This window comes from Myxocyprinus asiaticus, chromosome 32, assembly GCF_019703515.2.
Source record: "Myxocyprinus asiaticus isolate MX2 ecotype Aquarium Trade chromosome 32, UBuf_Myxa_2, whole genome shotgun sequence".
Classification (NCBI taxonomy): Eukaryota; Metazoa; Chordata; class Actinopteri; order Cypriniformes; family Catostomidae; genus Myxocyprinus; species Myxocyprinus asiaticus.
Window position 1 is genome coordinate 13,155,894 of NC_059375.1, and position 22,565 is coordinate 13,178,458.

At 39.9% G+C, this 22,565-nt stretch overlaps 1 protein-coding gene across 1 annotated transcript; it reads right to left on the reverse strand.

Annotated features, from left to right (window-relative positions):
- Positions 1-840: 840 nt before the first annotated feature.
- On the reverse strand, positions 841-22,309 carry zgc:123217 (uncharacterized protein LOC641414 homolog). Its single transcript, XM_051666582.1, has 6 exons — positions 22,217-22,309; positions 21,890-21,913; positions 21,639-21,801; positions 10,876-11,156; positions 3,960-4,108; positions 841-2,384 (listed from the first exon to the last, which is right to left on the reverse strand). Exons 1-6 carry the CDS (start codon positions 22,269-22,271, stop codon positions 2,064-2,066), a joined length of 993 nt encoding a protein of 330 aa, XP_051522542.1. The 5' UTR covers positions 22,272-22,309; the 3' UTR covers positions 841-2,063.
- Positions 22,310-22,565: the final 256 nt, after the last annotated feature.

Genomic DNA, 22,565 nt, shown 5'->3' on the forward strand with positions numbered 1-22,565 from the left:
AAAGCATCCAGTAAGTGGCAGTTCTGCGGACAAAAGCATGTTGATGAGAGAGGTCAACAGAGAATGGTCAGACTGGTTCGAGCTGACAGAAAGGCTAGGGTTGCCAACTTTCTACCAGCCAAATACAGGATATTCCATCTTTAAATACGGAACACTTTTTTTCCAGTGGGGTTCCAGCATGAGATGCTGCACAAATGTTAAAGAGGTCCACCTAAAGCTAGTTTACAAAGAAAACAATTGAAAAACAGGGCAAACGAACACAAAAACGCATTCGGTGTGACTGTGTGAACAGCCAGTAATATGCCTAAAATGAAAACCGCTTTAATAAAACATCCAGGAGAAAACTAATTTCTATCAGTCTTCACTTTTAATAAGCATGACTTTTTGTCAAAAGAACTAAGCTGCAATCAATAGAGAAAGACAGTATTTTTCTGTGAAGCATTTTCTTCCCAATAATTAACTTAAGCCTTTTCCATTTTTAAAGCTCAAAGAGAACTGGCTTCCTGTTAAAATTTTGGGTCATCAGTTTGTAGACAGAAGGCTATATGACTAATGTGTCAAAAATAGTATATTATATTCAGTATAATAAAAATAGTATGTTTTTATCACAAAAAAAAAAAAAAAAATGTCTCAGTGCAAGTCCTAGTAGTAACCATGTATTATAATGGATTTTATGGGAGTGAAAACGCTTAACATGAAATAGCGTATTTCTCCTTGGATTACAGTGTCGTGTTTTTTTTTTTTTTTTTTTTTTTTTTGTTTTTGTCAGTAAATAGTGTTTATCACTAGGGAAATGTGAAAAAAAAAAAAAAAAAGTGTTTTTACTAAACCTGTACAGTATTGTAGCATACTTTAAAGCTGAGTCATTTAGCTGGATCTCTCTTCCAGAACGAGCACTGAAATATGCAAAGTAGCCTAATTACTGGTATTTTTGAAATCACAATGGTGATAAACAATTATCATGCACTCAAATGCTATATTGCTATATATTTTACAAAATTCTCCTGCCTCGACAGAAGACAGAAGACGTGCGCTGGTTTTCATGTATTTTTTCACCGGCCTGTCAAGTGTTATTTTTTCCCTTCAAGTGTTGCATCCATGTAACGCTTAACAGCCAATATCTCACACAACTCACTTGAAAGGAGTGTGATTCAGGTCCATTTTCCTGATTTATGAAACATTCTCAGCAGTTTGGGTGGGAGACACTAAAATACGGGACAGCGTACCGTATGGATTTCATATGGAACGCAACTTTGTTCCCTCAAATACGGGATGGCTGGCAACCCTAACTACGGTAACTCAGAAACCACTCTGTACAATTGTAGTGAGCAGAATAGCATCTCAGAATGCACAACACGTCGAACCTTGAGGCAGATGGGCTACAACAGCAGAAGACCCTGTTGGGAACTTTATTAGGACCATAGTGTTCATAATAAATTGATCAGTGAGTGTATATGCTAATAAAAAGCTAATTTATTAACATTCATTTAAATCTTTTGTGATAGCACCATGAACTGTTTCAGAACAAAAACTGATTTATTTCCTGACTGAAAGCATCAAGGAGGTCTATAATACCTGGAGATAATTAACACTCCCTTTTAGCATTCCCATTCATCTCAATGGTAGTTGCTCAGTTGCCATCTTGCTTCATGGGCACTCATGTGAATGACCACTCTGTTCCTGGGACGCTCCTACTAACGAGTTTAAGTCAAAATTACGGTGTGATGCATGTTTTTTTTTTTTTTTTTTTTTTTTATGTTACTTGCAGAAAAATTAATATTTAGAATACTCACCTTCTTTTGAATGGCAAAGGAGAAAGATGTTTTTTGGCTGCATAATGGTGTAGTTACAACATCTACCAGCAGGGGCTAACTGCTGAAGCTAACCACCTAAACCTTACACTGAGTGGATCCACTCAATTTTAAAATAAATAGTTTTTCTTTTTTCTTAAATCATTTTATTACTGGCTGCTTCCAGTTCTTCAGAATTTTACTGTGCATTGTCACTGTGACACATCCCTTTTCCCATCACCCATGTTAACTCACAGCAGCGTCAGTTTAATGTTAATATGCATGTGAAATGAGGAAGATGAGTGTTGTGAAGAAAACGATAAAATTAGAGTACTGTGAGAATTTGAGTGTGGGAGCTTTTGAGCTAGCTGCGGTGCATGTAAAGCTGCTGTCCGTGTCTGTGCCACTGGATGAATAGGTTATGAATCCAATGCTGGATCCCTCCACATTCTCTGTGACCCAGTTGTGGAATTCAGAGACACGTGAATAGACCTCTGGGAAACCTTCCTTGGCACAAGGTATTCCAAAACTCGTGATCCCTGCCTGGATCCACACAGAACCCTGTTTGCACTGTAATGGACCTCCAGAATCTCCCTGCAGAGGACAGCAGAGAGACAATGAAACAGAAAGAGTACAAAAGATAGAATGAGAGTTACTTCTGTAAGAGAAGACAGGGGCTGAGTTTGAAAAGGCATACTAGCCATACAACTCTTACTACTTCTGCCATGTCTGTCTATGGCAGAAATAGTAAGAGTAGTTGGGTAGTATGCCATTCCAAACTCGGCCAGGGAGTCTGGAACACCAAAGAAGAATTTTTGAATGATCTTTATGAAACTCTTTCCATATAATGACAATTCATTTTGATTGATCATATCAGTCAAGCTTGGAAAAAACATATAAAAGTACTATAATTGTAGACTATATCATTTGTGTGCTATATGCAATTTAAGCCATACAGTCTAGCCTGTGTTTGGGTCCAGGACAGGCTTGCAGGTCCTACGGGGTGCTAAGCATAATGAAAAAGATATTAAAGCACCCTCAAGTGAATAACTGCATCTTCTCTTTAACTACTAGAGCACCCCCATTAAATTCAGAAGCACCCTCAGAGATTTTGATCTGGAACCGGGCCTGGTCCAGGATCCAAAAATGGGACACCATGCTTGGTTATTACACATGTGAGAACAAATTGCAGCCTTTTAGGTTTTAATCAGGACATACACTGGCAGCCAAAAGTATGAAATAATGTACAGATTTTGCACTTATGGAAAGAAATTGGAACTTTTATTCACCAAAGTGGCATTCAACTTATCACAATGTATAGTCAGGACATTAATAACGTGAAAAATTACTATTACAATTTGAAAAAAAAAAATTCACTTACATTACTTCAAAGAGTTCTCATCAAAAAATTCTCCATGTGCAGCAATGACAGCTTTGCAGATCCTTGGCATTCTAGCTGTCAGTTTGTCCAGATACTTCACCCCATGCTTCATGTAGCACTTGCCATAGATGTGGCTGTCTTGTCGGGCACTTCTCACGCATCTTACAGTCTAGCTGATCCCACAAAAGCTCAATGGGGTTAAGATCCAGAACACTCTTTTCCAATTATCTGTTGTCCAATGTCTGTGTTTCTCCCCTTCCTGCTAGAAATGGGGCCTGTCTAGATTTGATCAAATAGTGATGGTGCTGTTTTTTACATCAGTAACGTCCTGACTATATTTGTGATCAGCTGAATGCCACTTTGGTGAATTAAAGTATCAATTTCCTTCCAAAACAGCTAAATCTGTACATTATTCCAGACTTTTGGCCACCAGTGAAAATGTGAGCAAGATGCAAGCTTTGACAAAGGTAAAGCTAACAACTTTTAAGTCAGTCTGTTCCTTACACAAAGCTATTGTACAGCTTCAGAAGACCTGGAATTCAACACACCAGCTGTGTAGACTACTTCCATGGTTCTATTTATCACAAACTTGGTCACAATGTATTGTCATTGTGTGGAAAGTTCAGATGTTTCCTTTTATGTTCCATGGTAAAAATAACAGCATATAGGTTTGGCATGACATGAGGGTGAGTAAATAATTCTCATTTTTGGGTGAACTAGTCATCCTTAGAAATGTTTATCTTTATCTTTCAGAAAGTTTTCTGGATTTTTCTCTCCATTACACTCACCTGGCAGATTCCTTTACCGACTCTACCTGCACATATCATCTGCGATGTAATTATAACATTTTCTATTGCCTTGTATTGGCAGGTACATTGTCTGTTGCCCACAACTGGGATTTCCACTTCCTGAAGAGCCTGAGGGGCCGGCAAAGCCTCTGTCACAGAGAGAGACAATGAGTAAGTGAGTGTGACTGGCTAAGTTAAGCCATATTAGGAAAAAACTGCAAGACTCATTCCACCCTCACACATACTAATAATGCATATAAGTAATAAGTCATCTCTTGGCTTATGTGCCCACAACTGGGTAAGTTGCATTGTTCGAATGAAATGTTCACACAAAGAGGAAATAAGTTAGGTCTCAAAATTGGAATCCTCAACTACAGTCGTAGGAAATGAAATGGTCCAGTCAATGTAGTGACTCTCTCAAAAACACATCCAGGTCACATTTCACTGCAATATCAAATGAAGAAAAAAAAGGATTTATATTTTAACTCAAATTAAATTAAAAGCAGTCCAAAAAATGACAGCACTATTTATTTGCCTTACAGTTGTAAGAACTGAGGAGGTATACTACTATATATTGTCATGAAAATACATTTATATGGTGCTAAAAATCATTTTTTTAAAGTAAAATTTCGTACTTTCTGTAGAAGTATCAACAATAAGGAAGCGGAAAGCAGGGTGGCAGTCCAGGTAAATCAAGCTTTAATGGTTTCCTAGTCTAAAAAACAGTCTTTGGCTTTTCAGCTTCACAGCAGTGCATTTACTCTTAAGAATCACAACAAGGTATCTTCTCTAGCTTTAGTCATAAGAGACAACATAAAATTGTAAATAATTTAGGTTAACAGCTTTGCAGCGTTTAGCTTCACAATCTAGCAGGTCTGTGTGACTGGGACTCTCTCTGTCTCACTGGTGTTCTCAGCGGCCTTTTCAAGCCCATCTCTGTCATCACTGTAACGAGAAACAGGTGTTACGCATCACTAATCACCAGGTGATGGCCTTTACCGCTTCCTCTCCCCAGTGACAGACACACGACCACGTCCCGCTCCACATACCCCCACCGCCCGACTCAGGCCTGGGCAACGTCCAGCCTGCCAACTCCCCCCCCCCCCCCCCATTCCTGGAGAGGAAATCAGCCACAACCATCTTAAATTTGAAGGGCTGAAGTGCCAAGTACCAACGAGTGATCCACACATTGGTATCCTTCATGCGGTGGAGCCACTGAAGCAGGGTGTGATCCGAGTGGAGGATGAAGGCCCGCACCAGCAGGTAGTAGCGGAGGGTTAGGACTGCCCACTTGATGGCAAGACACTCTTTCTCGATGGTGCTGTTCTTAGTCTCTCTCAAAGAGAGCTTACGACTAATGTACAGCACAGGGCACTCCACACCCTCCACCTCCTGCGAGAGCACAGCCCCCAACCCCCTCTCTGATGCATCTCTCTGTAAAATAAAGGGAAGAGAGAAGTTAGGTGCATGTAAGAGCGGCCCACCACAGAGTGCAGATTTCACTCTCGTGAAAGCCTGTTGGCATGCCTCTGTCCACTGGACCAGATCTGGTGCCCCCTTTTTAGTGAGATCAGTCAAGGGGCTGGTGACTTCAGAAAAAATGGGAACAAACCTTCTGTAATATCCAGCCAGCCCCATGAACTGTCTCACCTCCTTTTTGGACTTGGGACATGGGCAGGCCGCTATCGCTGCTTATCAATTTGGGGACGTACCTGCCCATGACCCAAATGGAAGCCCAGATTCCACTCACCCAATTGCGCACTTTTTCGGGTTTTCCGTGAGCCCCGCCAGCCTCAGCGACCTCAGGATGGCTCTCAGATACTGCATATACCTCTGCCAATCATTACTTTATATAATGGTATAATCTAAGTAGGCAGCGGCATACGCAGCGTGTGGCCAGTGGATCTTATCCATGAGGTGCTGGAATGTGGTGGGAGCCCCGAACAAACCAAATGGAAGAGTGACGAATTGGTGTAATCCGAACGGCATGGAAAAGGCCATTTTTTTCTCGGGAAAATGGAGTTAAGGGATCTGCCAATATCCCTTAGTTAAATCCAGTGTCAAATAAAATTGAGCCGCACCCAACCGATCAAGCAGTTCGTCAATTCGGGTCATTGGGTACGCGTCAAATTTAGACACCGCATTGAATTTCTGGTAATCAACATAGAACTGGACTGACCCGTCACTCTTAGGTACAAGAACAACCGGGCTCGCCCAATCGCTTCTATTACCCCCATCTCAAGCATTGCCTCTATTTCGTCACGAATCACCTTTTTCTTGTGTTCAGGTACACGGTATGGCCGACTACGCACTACCACTCCCGGTGGGATCTTGATATGGTGTTGTATGTTCTCTCCTCTCCGACCGGGGAGAGAACACATCTGCAAATTCTTTTTGCAACCTGGCTAACTCTGTGAGTTGGGACGGTGAGAGGTGGACTCCACAAGGGACTGGGATGAATGGATCAGCTTTGAACTTCACCTCTGATGAAGAGCTCTGCCCTCTCCGGAAGTACCATCGCCATGGACATGGGGACCACCTCTCTCCACAATTTAAGGAGGTTGAGGTGGTAAATTTGACGTGCCCCGCCTCTATCTGTTCGTTTAAATTCATAATCGAGATCCCCGACTCGCTGTGTAACCTCAAAGGGTCCTTGCCACTTGGTGAGTAATTTCGAGCTCGATGTAGGGAGTAATACAAGTACTTTGTCTCCCGGTGCAAATTCCGGTAGCTGGGCACCCCTGTTATACAGCCGGCTTTGTGTCTCTTGAGCTTGGAGCAAATTCTATTGTGACAACCGACCCAGTGTGTGTAGCTTTGCTCGAAGATCAAGGACGTATTGAATTTCATTTTTGCTCTGGGAAGGTCCTTCCTCCCACACCTCCCATATGACATCAAGCACCCCGTGGGGCCAGCGTCCATGCAGGAGCTCAAAGGGGGAAAACCCCAAGGAGGCTTGTGGGACCTCCCTGACTGAAAATAATAGGGATTGTACCAATTCCTAGCGTCCTCGTGTAAGAACTTACGAATCATATTTTTTAGGGTTTGATTGAATCATTCCACCAGCCCGTCAGTTTGCGAGTGATAAACGCTGGTGCAAATCGATTTAATCGAGGACTAATACAAACCGATACCCGCGTGCTGACCGTTCTAAGGACCCGAAAAGGTCCATACCAATTCTTACGAAGGGGACCTCGATTAACGGTAATGGGCGCAATGGCACTCTTGGGGTGGCCGGTGGATTCACCAGCTGACATTCATGGCATGCCGCACACCATCTGCGTACATCCCCGTGAATGCCCGGCCAATAAAAGCGGGCCATTAAGCAGTGTAGTGTTCTTTCTTGCCCTAAGTGACCCGCCATAGGATTGTAGTGAGCCGCCTGGAAAAGTGTTTCCCGATGGCTCCTTGGGACTAATAACTGGGTTGTATTTTCATTAGTTTGAGTGTCCTGCGTCACTCGATACAACAGGTCCCTAATAATTGAAAAATACGGATATGTGAGGGCGACGTCAGGCTGGAGCTGCTGGCCATCAATTACTCTCACTTGGTCAAAGGTGTGCCTAAGGGTTTCATCATGTGACTGCTGTAGAGGGACGTTCCCCCTCTGGGAATTCCCTAAGGGCAGGAATGTTGGAGGAATTAACCGCGGCCTCCACTCTATGCTTTACCCCCCGAAATTGAATAACGGTAGTCACTACCGGGTATTGTGAACATCCCCATGCACACACCTCACCATCACCTTGTGTTTTGTACCCAAAGCCCCATCCTGAACCAAGCCGTGGTGGATCGAGGTTTGATTACAACCCAAATCCACCAGGGCTTTGTATGTACAGCCCTTAATTTTTGCCGGTATCCTGTACGTCCCTGCTTGACCGGGGGCAGACTGTGGCGTGTTGGGGACCCGAATCCACATCTCCACCTCCATCACTGAACGCCGGTCTTGGACGCGACCTGGCTCCCTGCAACCCCGACAGACTGGCCCAGGCTTCCCGGCAGCAGACACATCAATCTGGGAAAGATGACAGAGACGGGTAAGGGAGAGGGCTGGTGCATATTGCAGCACACGAAGGCGGGGCACCGGTTTGGGTGGAACCACTACCCATTTCTGGGGAGTGGGTATAGGGTGAGAGGGAGGAGAGGAAGGGGCAAGAGGGAGTGAGAGAGAGAGATAGAGAGAGAGAGAACTGGACTGCGGCTCGCCGGGTGATGGCCCTTACCGCTTCGTCTCTCCCCAGTGACAGACACGCAACCACGTCCCGCTCCACACTTTCTTATGATTTGAGAGGAAAATTTACCTGGACATGTTCTTGACCGGTTTTTGCATGATTCACCATAATCTGTGTTCTCACAGGCTGATCACACTGTGAATTTGTCTATAGTTGGTGGAAATTACTTCAGAGAAATCTGCCCTGTGTTTGAATTCACGTACATTCAAAGTATATCCTGCATTTGATCAAGGACGCACTTCTCTGAAGGTAAAAAACTACATTCTTTAAGTATGCAGGTGAGTAGTATGAACACATTCCAGACATACATCAGAGAATGTGGGTATTGTCTCGTGAGTCGTGACCTGCATATATGATGTAGTAACAACAACTGTGAAAATAATCTACTCTGACTTTAACAAGCACAATTGAACCACAAGGAACAATTTTCATGGTACATATAGCACTTACATTTAAAATGAGTAACCCGAATTGCAGTTCTCCACCGGTTTTTACAAATTGAAAGTTTTGAAATTGTTATCTCCTCTCATGTGGCATTATGGGATAGTACAGTGTCAAGTTGTTGTGGATGCAGTAGGTCATCCAGACACAGTGTTGGTCTGTGCTTACCAATATTCGAATCACTGCACCCAGTGTCCAAAGCTGGAAATGTTGAGCGTTTGGGCATGTATGAGCTACAGTTTCCAAGTGAAATTTCCACAGAGTGGCGCTAAAAGCAAGTTGTAAAACAAGCTGTTTGTAGTTGTAAATAATGTAACACAGTAAAGAGGAATTTATGTTTTATAAGCCATATGCCGCAACCCAACTTCCAATCCTAAACTTAACCATCAGTGAAGTAAAAATGTAATCTTACAGTGAAAATGCAACCTCCAAATCATCATTGTTTATGTGAGTGCAATTACTAGTTTCCATGGGACTAGAACCCATGTCTCTGAGGCTCCTGAATCAATTCACAATCAGTAGTACCACAGTGGAATCCAGTTGTACTCATCATTTGCAGCAGTTGATTTATTCTATCATGGAGTTTGCATGTATGGCTGCCATAAATTTAGCTTTTGTCATGATAATCATAGCAAGAGTGTGAACACATAAGGCAATATTTAGTCAAAAATGTGACATTCGTGTAAGTGAAACTTGTTTCTTTATTTCGTTACTACTTAAGTTACTTTTTATGGAAAGTAATGCATTTAATTACTTGTGCCATACTTTTTCTCACCATCAGCTGGCTGAGGCGCTCTACTTTTTTCAGACCAACGTCCAACTCTTGAACCTGTTTTATATGTCATCATATGTGGTTCCCATCGACAATGCCAGTGTCAACTTGAAATGTTTTTCAGAAGTCAGGATAAAATTATGTGGAGAATTCCAACCTAACATGTTCAAGGAATGTGTCTGATATATACATTAATATTTTCACTGAAGTTATCTCAGTGCAGGCTTGTATTGAATTGATAGAGATAGTGTTTCTCAGGTCATCTTAAGCTCATGGTACGAACAGTGTGTACAGCCTTACAGCTGCAGGCACCACTGGGTGATCGCCTACTACTTTAAACATGGATATGGATATAATTTGAATGAAATCATTTTTAATGCCACCAAAATATTATAAAAAAAAAAAAATAAAAAACACTTATTTCACAAATCACTCTGCTTGTTTATTATTTTAAAAAATGTAAATGTAGAATCATTTTTGAAATGAAGACATTTTCTCTTTGCACGCAAACAATGTTGGACATTGCTCGCAGCTGCTGATCCAGGGTCATCTTTTCCACTCTCTAGATACGGACAGTAACACGGAGCAGTTCGGATGCAAACTGATACTAGACCAGTGGTTACGGGCAGATTTAAAACAAAACAGTTCAGATGCACTAGTCGTCACTGTGTATTGAGCAATTATTCCACAGCTTGGCCAGGGGAAGACTTCCCCTTACAAAAATTGAGAGTTCATGGCAAATTTGCCACAAATTTATTTTTTTTAATTTACCACTCATTATTTGCACATGCAAATGAGTTTGTGATTCGCCGCAAATGTTTGCCAGAAGTTTGCAGCTCTCCACCGGTAGTGGTGAACCTGCAGCAAACCATTGGCAACAATGGACAGTTTGCCGCAGGTTTGCTGCAAAGCTCATTTGCATGTAAAAATAATCAATGGCGAATCTGCGGCAAGTTTGCCATAAATTTAGGATTTTTTGTAGGGGTTTCCAGCCTTAATCTATGCTTTATTATACCATGAAAATATGCATTTACACATTGTTTAATGCAGCATGTACCCTTACAAAAAATCTAAACTAGCACTGAAGCATTCAGATGTATATTCCTTTCCCAGCAATATTTAGCTGTTTTTAAAACATATATCTCATGGTGGGCTGAAAGAAAACTTTTTATGTGCTCTGTACATTGCTGAAAAGCATGACTTACTCTCTTAAACAACAATACTCATCAGGCACTACCCACACATACAACAACTCCTCCCCCCACACAGCTTGCACACTTTTACTCCTGATTTCAGCCAATACCGGGAAATTAGAGGTGTAGAAATACAATGTGTTGCTTTTTTTTAAAAGTAACTAAGAAGTGATGGGCTAAAATTAAAAAGTAACATGTAACCTTCAACACTGATTAAGGACATGTATTTGACATAAAGGTATATATTTAAAAACTTTACATAGCTAGTTTTGGACACTCACGGTCTTTGCCAATATTTCCCCAGCCTGAAGCCCAGCAGGTTGTAGCACTGTGAAAGACACTCCCATTAGATGCCAGGCAGACCGGACGAATGTAGTTAGTAAAGGTCACAAGTTGATTCAGTTTCATCAGGGAGATGTCATTATTGTATAATGAGTTGTTGTACTTCGGATGGACAGTGATGGACTGAACACCAACTCTCACTTCCTGTGTATTTGGGTTGGCAGCAGATGTGGTCTGAGTTTCTCTTCCCAAGTACAAGGTCCACCTGCTGGTGTCAGTACTGGTGCAATGGGAGTTAGAAATAAAGATTATGGAAATTTGTCTTTGCAGACAGTGACAAGTGCAGAGGTATAATAACATTCAACAGCTTTTCAGTCTCCATGACTCCATGAATTTTCACAAGGTTCATTAAATTTGGAAATTACAAATTATTTGCTGAAATTGAGCTCGCTCAATGCTTAGATTAAAAACAGTGGTTCTCAACTGGTTTCGCTTCACGACCCAGATTTTACATTGGACATCAAAGTGGCGACCAAACACAGGACCTAAATTTTACAAAAGTTATTTTTTTTTTTTACTAAAATCAAACAGTGAAATTTATTACAATAACGTTGAACTGGATAGTCCCATCAATGTGCAAATGTATTAAGTTTGCAATGTGATTTACCAAGAAACACCCTTTTTTCTCTTTTTCACACTTTTTTATAATTATTAGCTACTATATGACTAAGTCACAGTGAAATTTTGCAACAAAACACTGTAGAGTTTTGATAGCATATACAACTTTTAAGGTCTTGAACAAGAAGCACACTTAAAACGTTGACAAGCCTATTTTGCTATCCTCCTTACTACAGTATGCACAATTATATAAGTTTTGTTTTATTATTTAAATTTAGCATTGTTTTTCACCTGCTGTTTATAATCCTATCAGAACAGCAATTTTTATTTAGTGACCCACCAGTTGAGAACCACTGGTTTAAAACCTCTAAAGATCTCTTCTAAAGGATCAGTTCTAAAGGTTTAGAAATCAAGAACAATTCTGAATAACAAAAAGTCAATAGCCACTTTCACACATGAAACCATTAAATTGCAGCAAAATTGCTGGGCTGCCTTTACTGCTACTGACATGACTTGAACACAGCATTAGAATTCCTTGTAGAAGAAAAGGAAAACTCCCAAACTTTGGTCACTGTCAAAACTTCTTTTATAATACAATGAAATATTAGTTTTTAAATGTTGTGTGCAAAAATGTTTTTAGTCTTCTTTTTTAACATCATTTCAGTGGCACTCGAGAAGGAAGCTTTTTTCCCCACATAATGGTGTAGTTACAGTATCTACCAACAGGGGCTAACTGCTGACCAGGTAAATACTGACCCTTTTGAGAGGACCCACTCAATTTTAAAACTCATTTTTTTATATCATTTTATTTACTTTTATTATTATTATTATTATTTCTTTACTGGTAAATGTACCACATCTGCTATTCACACCTGCAACAGCTTTCTGTCATTTTTCCTTTTTTCCTCCATTAACGCATGGCATTAAATGGCGTTAAAATCTGTGATGTTTTTTGCTGGAAAGGCTTTGGTCCTGTATTTTATAATAAGTGACAGAACTGTTCCTGTAAACTGATGACAAATTACTTCATCCACTCGGATGAAGAGGAATGGATTCTACTTCACAACTTAAATCTGAACAGATTCTAAAAATACTCTGTATAATACATTTACTGATTAAAATGAAAACTGAAAAAACTGTGAATCACACACCATGCGATACACATGAGTTCACTGATATAAACAAACATGGATATATGAGCTGACTGCTATTGTTGTTGCTGCAAATCTGTTCTTAATAGTGAAAGAAATTGGCCAAACACATTTTGGTGTAGTCTACGGTGGAAAGACATAGACTGTGATGCGAGTTGGGGGTTAGTGGTGTAAAAAGTTTAGCTCCACTTTGGGTGCTTGTTCGCCATCTCCATTTCTTCGTGGTACAGTTTCATCCGATTTCAATTTGCTTCTCACCATATGACTTCAGATTTGAGTCATTAAGCATCATACACTAGTCAACTCTAAAATATCAAACATGTCCCTGTTCCTGTTGCTGACAGCATGCTGCACAAGTGTTTGTAGCTTGCTAGCCTGCTTAGCATTGCTTATTCTTATTCTTATACTTTCATCGTTTTATCCTTTGCCATTTTACCATGTGCTTCAGGTTTTATCTCTTTTCTACTGTTTCATCTGTGTGTATTTTACCACACGCACCTGTTTCTCTCATTTTTTTCTTTATTTTTTCTGATTTTTTCTACATGTCTACATCACGCACCTCGACTGAGTGCATTAGTTTTCTCCACTGTGTTTTACACAGATTATTGCATCAATCTCAAACATCTGCTGATTAGGAACCACATCAATTCCAAACCCTCGCCGCTCAAGAACAACAACAAACAATTGCGGTAAGTCATGGCATTCGCTTATGTTATTGCTACCTGCATTACATGCCACATGTTTACTATAGCTTCTTCTGTCAGCAGTGAGGGGTTTACTTGTGATAAATGTAAGGAATTAGTCAAGCTGACAGAGAAGATTAATTTGTTAGAAACACGCATCTGAACTCTAGTGGAAGTCAGTGAGAAAGATCAAATCAAATCAATCACTTTATTGTCACACAGCCATATACACAAGTGCAATGGTGTGTGAAATTCTTGGGTGCAGTTCCGATCAACATAGCAGTCGTGACAGTGATGAGACATATACCAATTTACAATAAACATCAAATTTACACAACACAATTTAAACATCTGATATACACATAATTTCACTCAACAATATACAAATAATAACAGACACTGTACAGTATACAATACGCACTATATAGATACACATTATTCAATAAAAATAAAAAATAAAAATACATAAAAAAGTATATATAGTATATTTAGAATGTACAGTATTGTACTGTATTGACATTCAGGCTGTCAGTTGATAGTCAGTTGTTAAGAGAGAATATAATATAATAATAATATAATTTATGACAGTCCGGTGTGAGATATAAGAGTAAGGGTAATAAAGTGCAGTGCTGATGTATTTGATCGTGGGAGATCAAGAGTTCAGAAGTCTGATTGCTTGGGGGAAGAAGCTATCATGGAGTCGGCTGGTGCGGGTCCTGATGCTGCGATACCGCCTACCTGATGGTAGCAGTGAGAACAGCCCATGGCTCTGGTGGCTTGAGTCTCTGATGATCCTCCGAGCTTTTTTCACACACCGCCTGGTATAGCTGTAGAACCGTGTGAGGATGTGGTGGTTCATTCCAAACTTCCTCAGCCATCTCAGGAAGAAGAGGCGCTGATGAGTTTTCTTCACAACGACTTCAGTCCAGGATCCAGCTGCACAGCGAGCTGTTTAAGCCCAGAGCCTGGAGTTTCTCATCTAGCTTGGAGGGCACTATGGTGTTGAATGCTGAGCTGTAGTCTACAAACAGCATTCTCACATAAGTGTTCTTTTTTTCCAGGTGGGAGAGAGCAGTGTGTAGTCTAGATGCAATGGCATCATCAGTGGAGCGGTTGTTGCGGTAAGCAAACTGCAGTGGGTCAAGAGAGAGAGGCAGCACAGAACAGATGTAATCTCTGAATAGTCTCTCAAAGCATTTGCTGATGATGGGGGTCAGAGCAACAGGACGCCAGTCATTTAAGCAAGTTATTTTTGATTGTTTTGGAACAGGCACAATGGTGGATGTTTTAAAGCATGTGGGGACTACAGACAAAGAGAGGGAAAGGTTGAAAATGTCCGTAAAAACACCAGCCAGCCGGTTCGCGCACGCTGTGATGACGCGGCCCGGAATGCCGTCTGGGCCCGCGGCTTTGCGGATATTCACCCGTCGGAAGGATCGGGTTACATCCGCTACAGAGACGGAGAGTGAACTAACCTCTGTAGCTTCAGCCGCGAGAGCTCTCTCCGCGAGGGTGGTGTTATTTCCCTCTAAACGAGCATATAAAGTATTTAGCTCATCCGGGAGAGCGGCAGCAGTGTTCATGGCGGAGTTTTTATCCCCTTTAAAGTCCGTGATGATGTTAATTCCCTGCCACATGCTTCTAGAGTTAAAAAGTAACTAGGTGTTAAACTGTCCTTCAATCTTGCTTCTGTACTGGCGTTTTGTGGTTCTGATAGTTTTTCGGAGGGCATAACTGGCTTGTTTATGCTCCTCCGCGTTCCCGGAATTAAAAGCGGAGGTCCGCACATTAAGTGCCGTGCGAACATCACTATTAATCCAAGGTTTCTGATTCGGATAGATCCATATTGTTCTGGTCGGAACCACGTCCTCTACACACGTTCTGATGAAACACATTACGCTATCAGCGTAAAGCTCGATGTCGTCATCAGAGGCGGACCGGAACATCTCCCAGTCCGTGTGATTAAAACAGTCTTGTAGCATAGAATCTGATTGGTCCGACCAGCACTGGATCGTTCTGAGGGTGGGTGCTTTCTGTTTCAATTTCTGCCTGTAAGCGGGCAGAAGCAGAATGGAAGAGTGGTCCGATTTGCCAAATGGTGGGCAGGGGAGGGATTTGTAGCCATCCCGGAAGGGAGAGTAGCAATGGTCCAAAACCCGGTCCCCTCGTGTGTTGAAACTAATGTGCTGGTGGTATTTTGGTGCGACTGATTTTAAACTGGCTTTATTAAAGTCCCCGGTCACAATGAACGCGGCCTCAGGGTGCGCGGTTTCCTGCTCACTTATACTCCCATACAGTTCCTTGAGTGCCCGGTCTGTGTCGGCTTGTGGGGGAATGTTCACAGCTGTGATAATGACCGCTGTGAATTCCCTCGGTAGCCAGAATGGTCGACACAGAAGCATAAGAAATTCCAGATCAGGAGAGCAGAAAGACTTGATAGAATGTACGTTCCTCTGATCACACCAGGATTTGTTGATCATAAAACATACACCAGCTCCTCGTCCAGCAGGGCATTTGGGTGGCGTCTTGGCGGCATACTCTCTCAGCAAAGCGACACCACTCTCCCATTCCTGTTAGGGTTTCCAAAAGATTCTCCCCATTTAGTGACGCACCCACTGAGAATCATGTTGAAAGAGCCCTAATAATTGGTGATTCAGCCATTATTGTTAAATGCATTTTGGGTGTCAGAGCATCTGACATCAGATCAAATTTACAAGTGCTGGCTAATGCTAAACTAGAGATAATGTTAAAGATGTGTGTGAACTTGCAAAAATTATGTCAGACACTGTAATATGCTCTGGCCCCCTCCCTGCTCATCATGGTGATGAGGTTTATAGTAGATTAGTGTCACTGAATGGCTGGATGTCTGAGTGGTGTCTGGAGAATACCATAGGATTTATAGACAATTGGAAGAGTTTTTGGGTTAGACCTGACCTGCTAAAGAGAGACGGGCTCTCTAATATTTGTTTAAATGAATCTACTCCCCCAGGTTATTGTTATAAACATGATCCTCATCTGAAGGGTCGAGGAGGAGGTGTTTCTACAATTTACATTTAAGTTTTTGGTGTTACTCAGAGGACAGGATATAAGTTTAAGTCTTTGAACTAATAATGCTTAATATGACACCGTCAGATATATATAAAAATCTCTGTCATCTTTTGTCCTTGCTACAGTATATAGATTACCTGGGCTTGACTCTGGTTTCCTTGGTGAATCTACAAATGTTTCTATCAAATCTAGTAGTTAATGTAGATAGAGCTTTAATTGTTGGTGACTTCAACATTCACATAGATAATGAAAATGACACTTTGGGATTAGCATTTATCGATATTCTCAACTCTTTTGGAGTCAGACAAAATGTGACAGGACCAACTCATCGCCATAATCATACGCTAGATTTAGTTCTGTCATATGGATTTGATGTTGATACTATAGAAATTCTACCGCAGAACGATGACATCTCAGATCATTACCTCGTCTTTTGTTTGTCATGGTCAGCTAATGTCACTCAGTCTACACCACGCTATCGTTCAGGTAGAACTATTCTTCTGACCACTAAAGATAGCTTCACTAATAATCTTCCAGAATTGTCTCACATACTCAGTAAGCCAAAAAGACTAGAAGAACTTGATGTAATGACAGAAAGTATAAAAAAAGAAAAAAGCCTCACACTGTGGTACACACTCATGCTCTCAAGAGAGCAGCTCGGAAAATGGAGTGCAAGTGGAAGAATACAAAATTAGAGGTATTTTGCAGTGCATGGAAGAATAGTGTCTGTAGCTACAGACAGGCACTAAAAGCTGCCAGGTCAACATATTTTAGCAAACTCATAGAAAATAACCACAACAATCCTAGGTGTTTATTCAGTACTGTGGCTAAACTGGTTAGGAATAAAGCATTGACTGAACCAGATATTCCATCGCAGCACAATAGAAATGACTTCATTAATTTCTTTACTGATAAAATTGAAATAATCACAAACAAAATTGGAACTATGCAGTCAACTGCCACAGCACCTCAGAAAACAATGTCTCATAATTTTGCTTGTTTTAGGTCCTATTTATCAGACTGCTACCACTTTGAATGTGTAAATGAGGAATTGTCAAATCAAACAAAAGTTAAGTGCGGAGTGCCACAGGGATCAGTTTTAGGACCTCTGCTTTTCTCCTTATACATGCTTCCCCTAGGAGATATTATCAGGAATCATGGAATAAATTTCCACTGTTATGCCGACGATACCCAACTTTATATTTCTTCTAAACCCAATGAAAATTCACAATTCTCCAAATTAGCAGAGTATATCAGTGAAATCAAAGACTGGATTGCCAGAACTCAATTCCGACAAAACAGAAGTACTAATGATTGGACCAGAAACCTCTAAAAAATAAACAACTAAAATATAATTTGACTCTCGATGGATGTACTGTTACGTCGTCTTCTACAGCAAAGAACGTAGGTGTTATATTTAATACCAATCTGTACTTTGAAAATCAAATTTCCGATATTTGTAGAACAGCATTCTTCCACCTCAGAAATATTGCAAAATTACGACACATGCTCTCTGTTGCCGATGCCGAAAAACTAATTCATGCGTTCATGACCTCAAGACTAGATTATTGTAATGCATTACTGGGAGGATGTCCAGCAAGTTCAGAAAATAAACTTCAATTGGTTCAAAATGCAGTTGCCAGAGTGCTGACTAGAACCAAGAAATATGATCATATTAGACTCATTCTATCATCGTTATATTGGCTACCTGTTAAATTTCATATTAATTAAAAAATTCTGTTAACTACTACATAGCTTTGAATGGTCTAGCTCCACAGTGCTTAAGTGACCTTCTGACACGCTATATTACGTCACATTCATTACAATTGCAAAGTCCTGGCTTGTTAATAATTCCAAGAATATCAAAATCCACAAAAGGAGGTAGATCCTTTTCATACTTGGCTCCTAAACTATGGAATAGTCTCCCTAACATTGTTCGGGACGCAGACACACTCACTCAGTTTAAGTCTAGACTAAAGACTCATCTATTTAGCCAGGCATACACCAAATTTATCCTTCAACTCCCAATTAGGCTGCTTTAGTTAGGTCTGCCGGAACCAGAAACATCCATCATGATCTATAACTCTGCATAAAATTGAATGGCATCTACACTAGTATTATTTTTTTTGTTTCCATGTCTTAACCTTGGGATTCAAATCCCGAGGTTATCAGAGCCAGCCAGATCCAGCTCTGTTCCTGTTTGGTGTCGGACTCCACAGCTACGTGTTGCTGAAAGATGATGAAAAACTGCAGCCGGTGCCAGCCAGACATCACTTCAGTCTTTTGACTTCAGAGGATGAACTGATGCCAACTCCAACTGTAAGACATGGGATACTTCATATGCCACTGCCTGAATCTTGGATTTAGGGTGGACCCCACCGAACCTCACCGAAATCACCTGCAGGTTGAACTGTAATGCACCTCATTAATCTCTATCTGCATCACCTTTGTCTATTGATGGATTACACTCTTGAAATGGAATACATAGACTATCACTTAATTGCCAACAAAAGCCTTCATCAGCCAACTAACAAAGGACAATGCATCAATGTGAACTTCTGCAGTTAATCCAGGATGGACTTCAAAGACATTAGTCATTAATCTTAAAGTAAAAAAAAAAAAAAAACAATGGACCTTAACGCTTAACCTTAAATTTTACAAATTTAAAACCATGACTTGCACTGCACATAAATAACTAATACTGGCATTATATTCATGTTGTTGAGCCAGAGGGGAACTGGCCCCCACAGTGAGCCTGGTTTCTCCCAAGGTTATTTTGTGTTCTTTGCCACAGTCACCTTCAGCTTGCTCACAGGGGTTCTAAATACAATTATTATTTAATCACATATGTAAACATCATAACTGCCAGATAATTATTTAATTTCTATACAGAATTTACAATAAAATGTAATCAAACTACACAATGATCACTCTAAGACTTTATAGATATTACAGTTTCATTTTTTGTTAATGCATGATTTCCTGTAAAGCTGCTTTGAAACGGTGTGTGTTGTGAAAAGCACTATACAAATAAAAATGACTTGATTTATAGCTGACAGTACTGCCAGTATTGCCACGGCAATGCTAGTTTTATTTTAAGTATTGTCCGGCAATAAACATTTTCTCCGTTTGTACAGCTTCATTAACCTGAATTTTTAACTCTGGTAAACGCCTACCGTCTCTCTCTCTCTCTCTCTCTCTCTCTCTCTCTCGTGCAGCATTCCATTGAGTTTAGTGTGTGTGCACAGTGAGCAAAGGAAGTTGCACATTTGCTGAACTTAAAGATTATACCTATATATACCTGTTAATTCGACATGAAATGGTGTTATAAAGCGTCTCTGCAAACAAACAACGTGATAAAACTGTCACTCCAGTTTATATAGTATAAATAGTCAAGTTTAATAATATAAGTAGGCCATATGTCAAGGTAATAGTATACATAATAATATCATAAATACTATAATATTAATACATGTAATATACATGCTTAATATTGAAAATATCATTTTATTATCTATCTTTAATATGTTATTGTATTGCAGTAAACATCATAACTGATTTAGAAACGAGGTCCCCTTTTTTAGGATTTAATCTGTTAACATGTTCAGTGCATTTTGTCTACTTTTAACTTGTGAGCATTGAGTGCTGAAGGAATAGTTCACCCAAAATGAACATTCTGTCATTTTGACGTTTTTCAAACTTGTGTGACTTTCTTTCTTCTGTGGAACTCAAAACGAGGTGTTAGGCAGAATATTAGTCTGAGTATTCACTTTCATTGTATGGAAAAAAAGATGCTGTGATAGTGAATTGTGACAGTTTGCTTAATGTCTTTTGTGCTACACAGAAGAGAGAAATGTATGTGGGGAACAACATGAGGTTGAGTAATGATGACAGAATTGACATTTTTGGGTGAACTATATTTTTAATTACCTATTTAAGTTTTTGTTAAAGGTATCTGCCATAACAACAATATAAATGTAAGCCAGCACATGACTTCATTAGGTCTTTCTGATAAACATGCGAATTAAAAGTAATTCGATAAGAAAAAAATAAAAAAAGAGAAAATTGAGAAAAGTAGCCACCAGTGAGACTTACACAGTAAAACAGTTTCTGGATAATTTAGAACACAGAGATCAAACAGAGCGCTGCATGAAGTGGATATTAATCTACAATCAGTTGAGAGGTAACTTTGAGAAACTTCACCTAATGCTGTGTCATGTGAACAAGTCTTTTAGAAATGCTTTTTAGCAAATAGTTAATATAGTTAAGATATAAAAATGCTTCTCTCAAAGTTGCCAGAATTGAACACTTTGGTGTTGTTTTTTTGCTAAAAATTGCTCATGGGGGTGCGTGCCCCCGGACCCCACTACACAGCAAGTATACACTTCTACACTTGATAAGGTTCCTGTGCATAACCACAGATGAAATCCTGCATGCACCCCTGATAACATGTACATATGCAAAGTAAAAGATTTAAGTAAAAGACATTAAAATGATAAAAATATACTTATAAGTATTATAATATACTTACACAATAAATGGACACAAAAAACATGCTATTATAGCAGGTAGGCTACTTATTTTAGCAGTATACGCCATGCCGTGAAAATCTGGCAATAATACTTTGACACATGTGATGGCACCCCTGTTTGATATCCTCTGACTAGATGTAATAATTTCACTGTCACGATTATCACGACTGATATTATGATTGATACTATTGATATTATGATTATGATATTATTTTACAATAATTTACTGCATATAATGTTTATTACTATAAATCATCACTGAATGGTTAAAACAGCTTCTTTTACTGGTCTATGAATTCTGCTCATATAATGAGGCATGAAGTCATTGATAACACATTTTAATGTCATATTAATTGATGTTTTACATGTGGTCTTGTGCGTCGTTATATGTTAATGCTCCTCTAAACGCCTCCCCCAGCGGCTGGGGTCTGAATGTTAGCAAACAGGTTGCCGTTGCTCAGTTGTTTTCAAACTTCTTTTAGGCTTTGAGCAAAGAATGAAAAAGTACTTCTTTGTGAGTATGACAGGGCCTATAGCATTAAAACGGAACATATCAGGTAATGCTACAATTTCTAATTCAGAGGGGATTTATCAGTCATTTTCAATGGGTCCTGTTCACACATGACCTCTTAACTGAAAAACGCAGTTAATTTTCCAGAGAAGGTTGCATTTGTGAAAGTGACTATTTTTTAGCCTATAGCCTCCACCATTAAATCAAAGCGCCCCTTACGAAACGATGCAGTGAGCAGCTGTCATCACCCATTGGCTGTTGATCAGAGTTCCGCCACAGATGTGTCTGCTGTTGTAGTGTATACTGACCTGCCAGGGCCAGTTACCTGCTGGGGCATTTGTACCACCCACAACACGTGTGTTTAGAGGAGCTACCCCACAACCTGTTGCCAATAAATCATAGATAACAAATTAAGGACTCTCCACCACACTCCAATCCCAATGTAAAAATATGATTTGTGCTGCTCATACCATTTGATGTCTGTGCTTTTGAACCTGTTGAAAAAGAGCAGGACATTTCAAAACTGCTATTTATTTGCACCCATTTGCCTTTTTTGAAGTTTAAAGTGTTCTGTTTAAAAATCAGAAATTAAGACATGCACTACAATAAATCTCATATTAAATGAAAAATGAGAACCACTTTCCTTCTTTTTTTAAGAACCCAAACTGAGATTGTGTCTGAGTCCCAAACAAATGCTAGGAAGACTATTCCATAGTTTAGGAGCCAAATAACCTATAATAAAAAGAAAGTAGTCTGTGTACACTGGACTGCCAACACACATTTATGAACAAACTTACCCTCCATACACACTATCATGGTTACAATGCTGAGCAAGATCACTGACAACCCCATGACTGAACTGAGATACTTTGAATGAAAGATGTCTACTCCTTTCATTCTCTTTAAATCACCAGGGAAACACTGAAACATGTCAGGCTAACTCGTCTTTCTTGTTACTTATGTAGACAAACTGAAAAAATCCTGAAGCAGGTTTGTCTAGTTTCTTCCTTTCATTTAAATGAAAGTATGCATAGTGACAATGCCAGAAATATATATATATATATATGTGTGTGTATATACAGTATAAATATTAGGGCTGTCAAACGATTCAAATATTTAATCGCGATTAATCGCATAATTTTTTGT

What these genes read in the sequence shown, in the direction of transcription:
- zgc:123217 (XM_051666582.1), bottom strand. Translation starts at nt 22,271, where the DNA reads ATGGGGTTGTCAGTGATCTTGCTCAGCATTGTAACCATGATAGTGTGT. An exon ending in AAAAGCACAGACATCAAATG is followed by an intron (nt 21,802 to 21,889) that starts GTATGAGCAGCA and finishes TATTGGCAACAG; the next exon opens with GTTGTGGGGTAGCTCCTCTA. An exon ending in GGGAAATATTGGCAAAGACC is followed by an intron (nt 4,109 to 10,875) that starts GTGAGTGTCCAA and finishes TCTCTGTGACAG; the next exon opens with AGGCTTTGCCGGCCCCTCAG.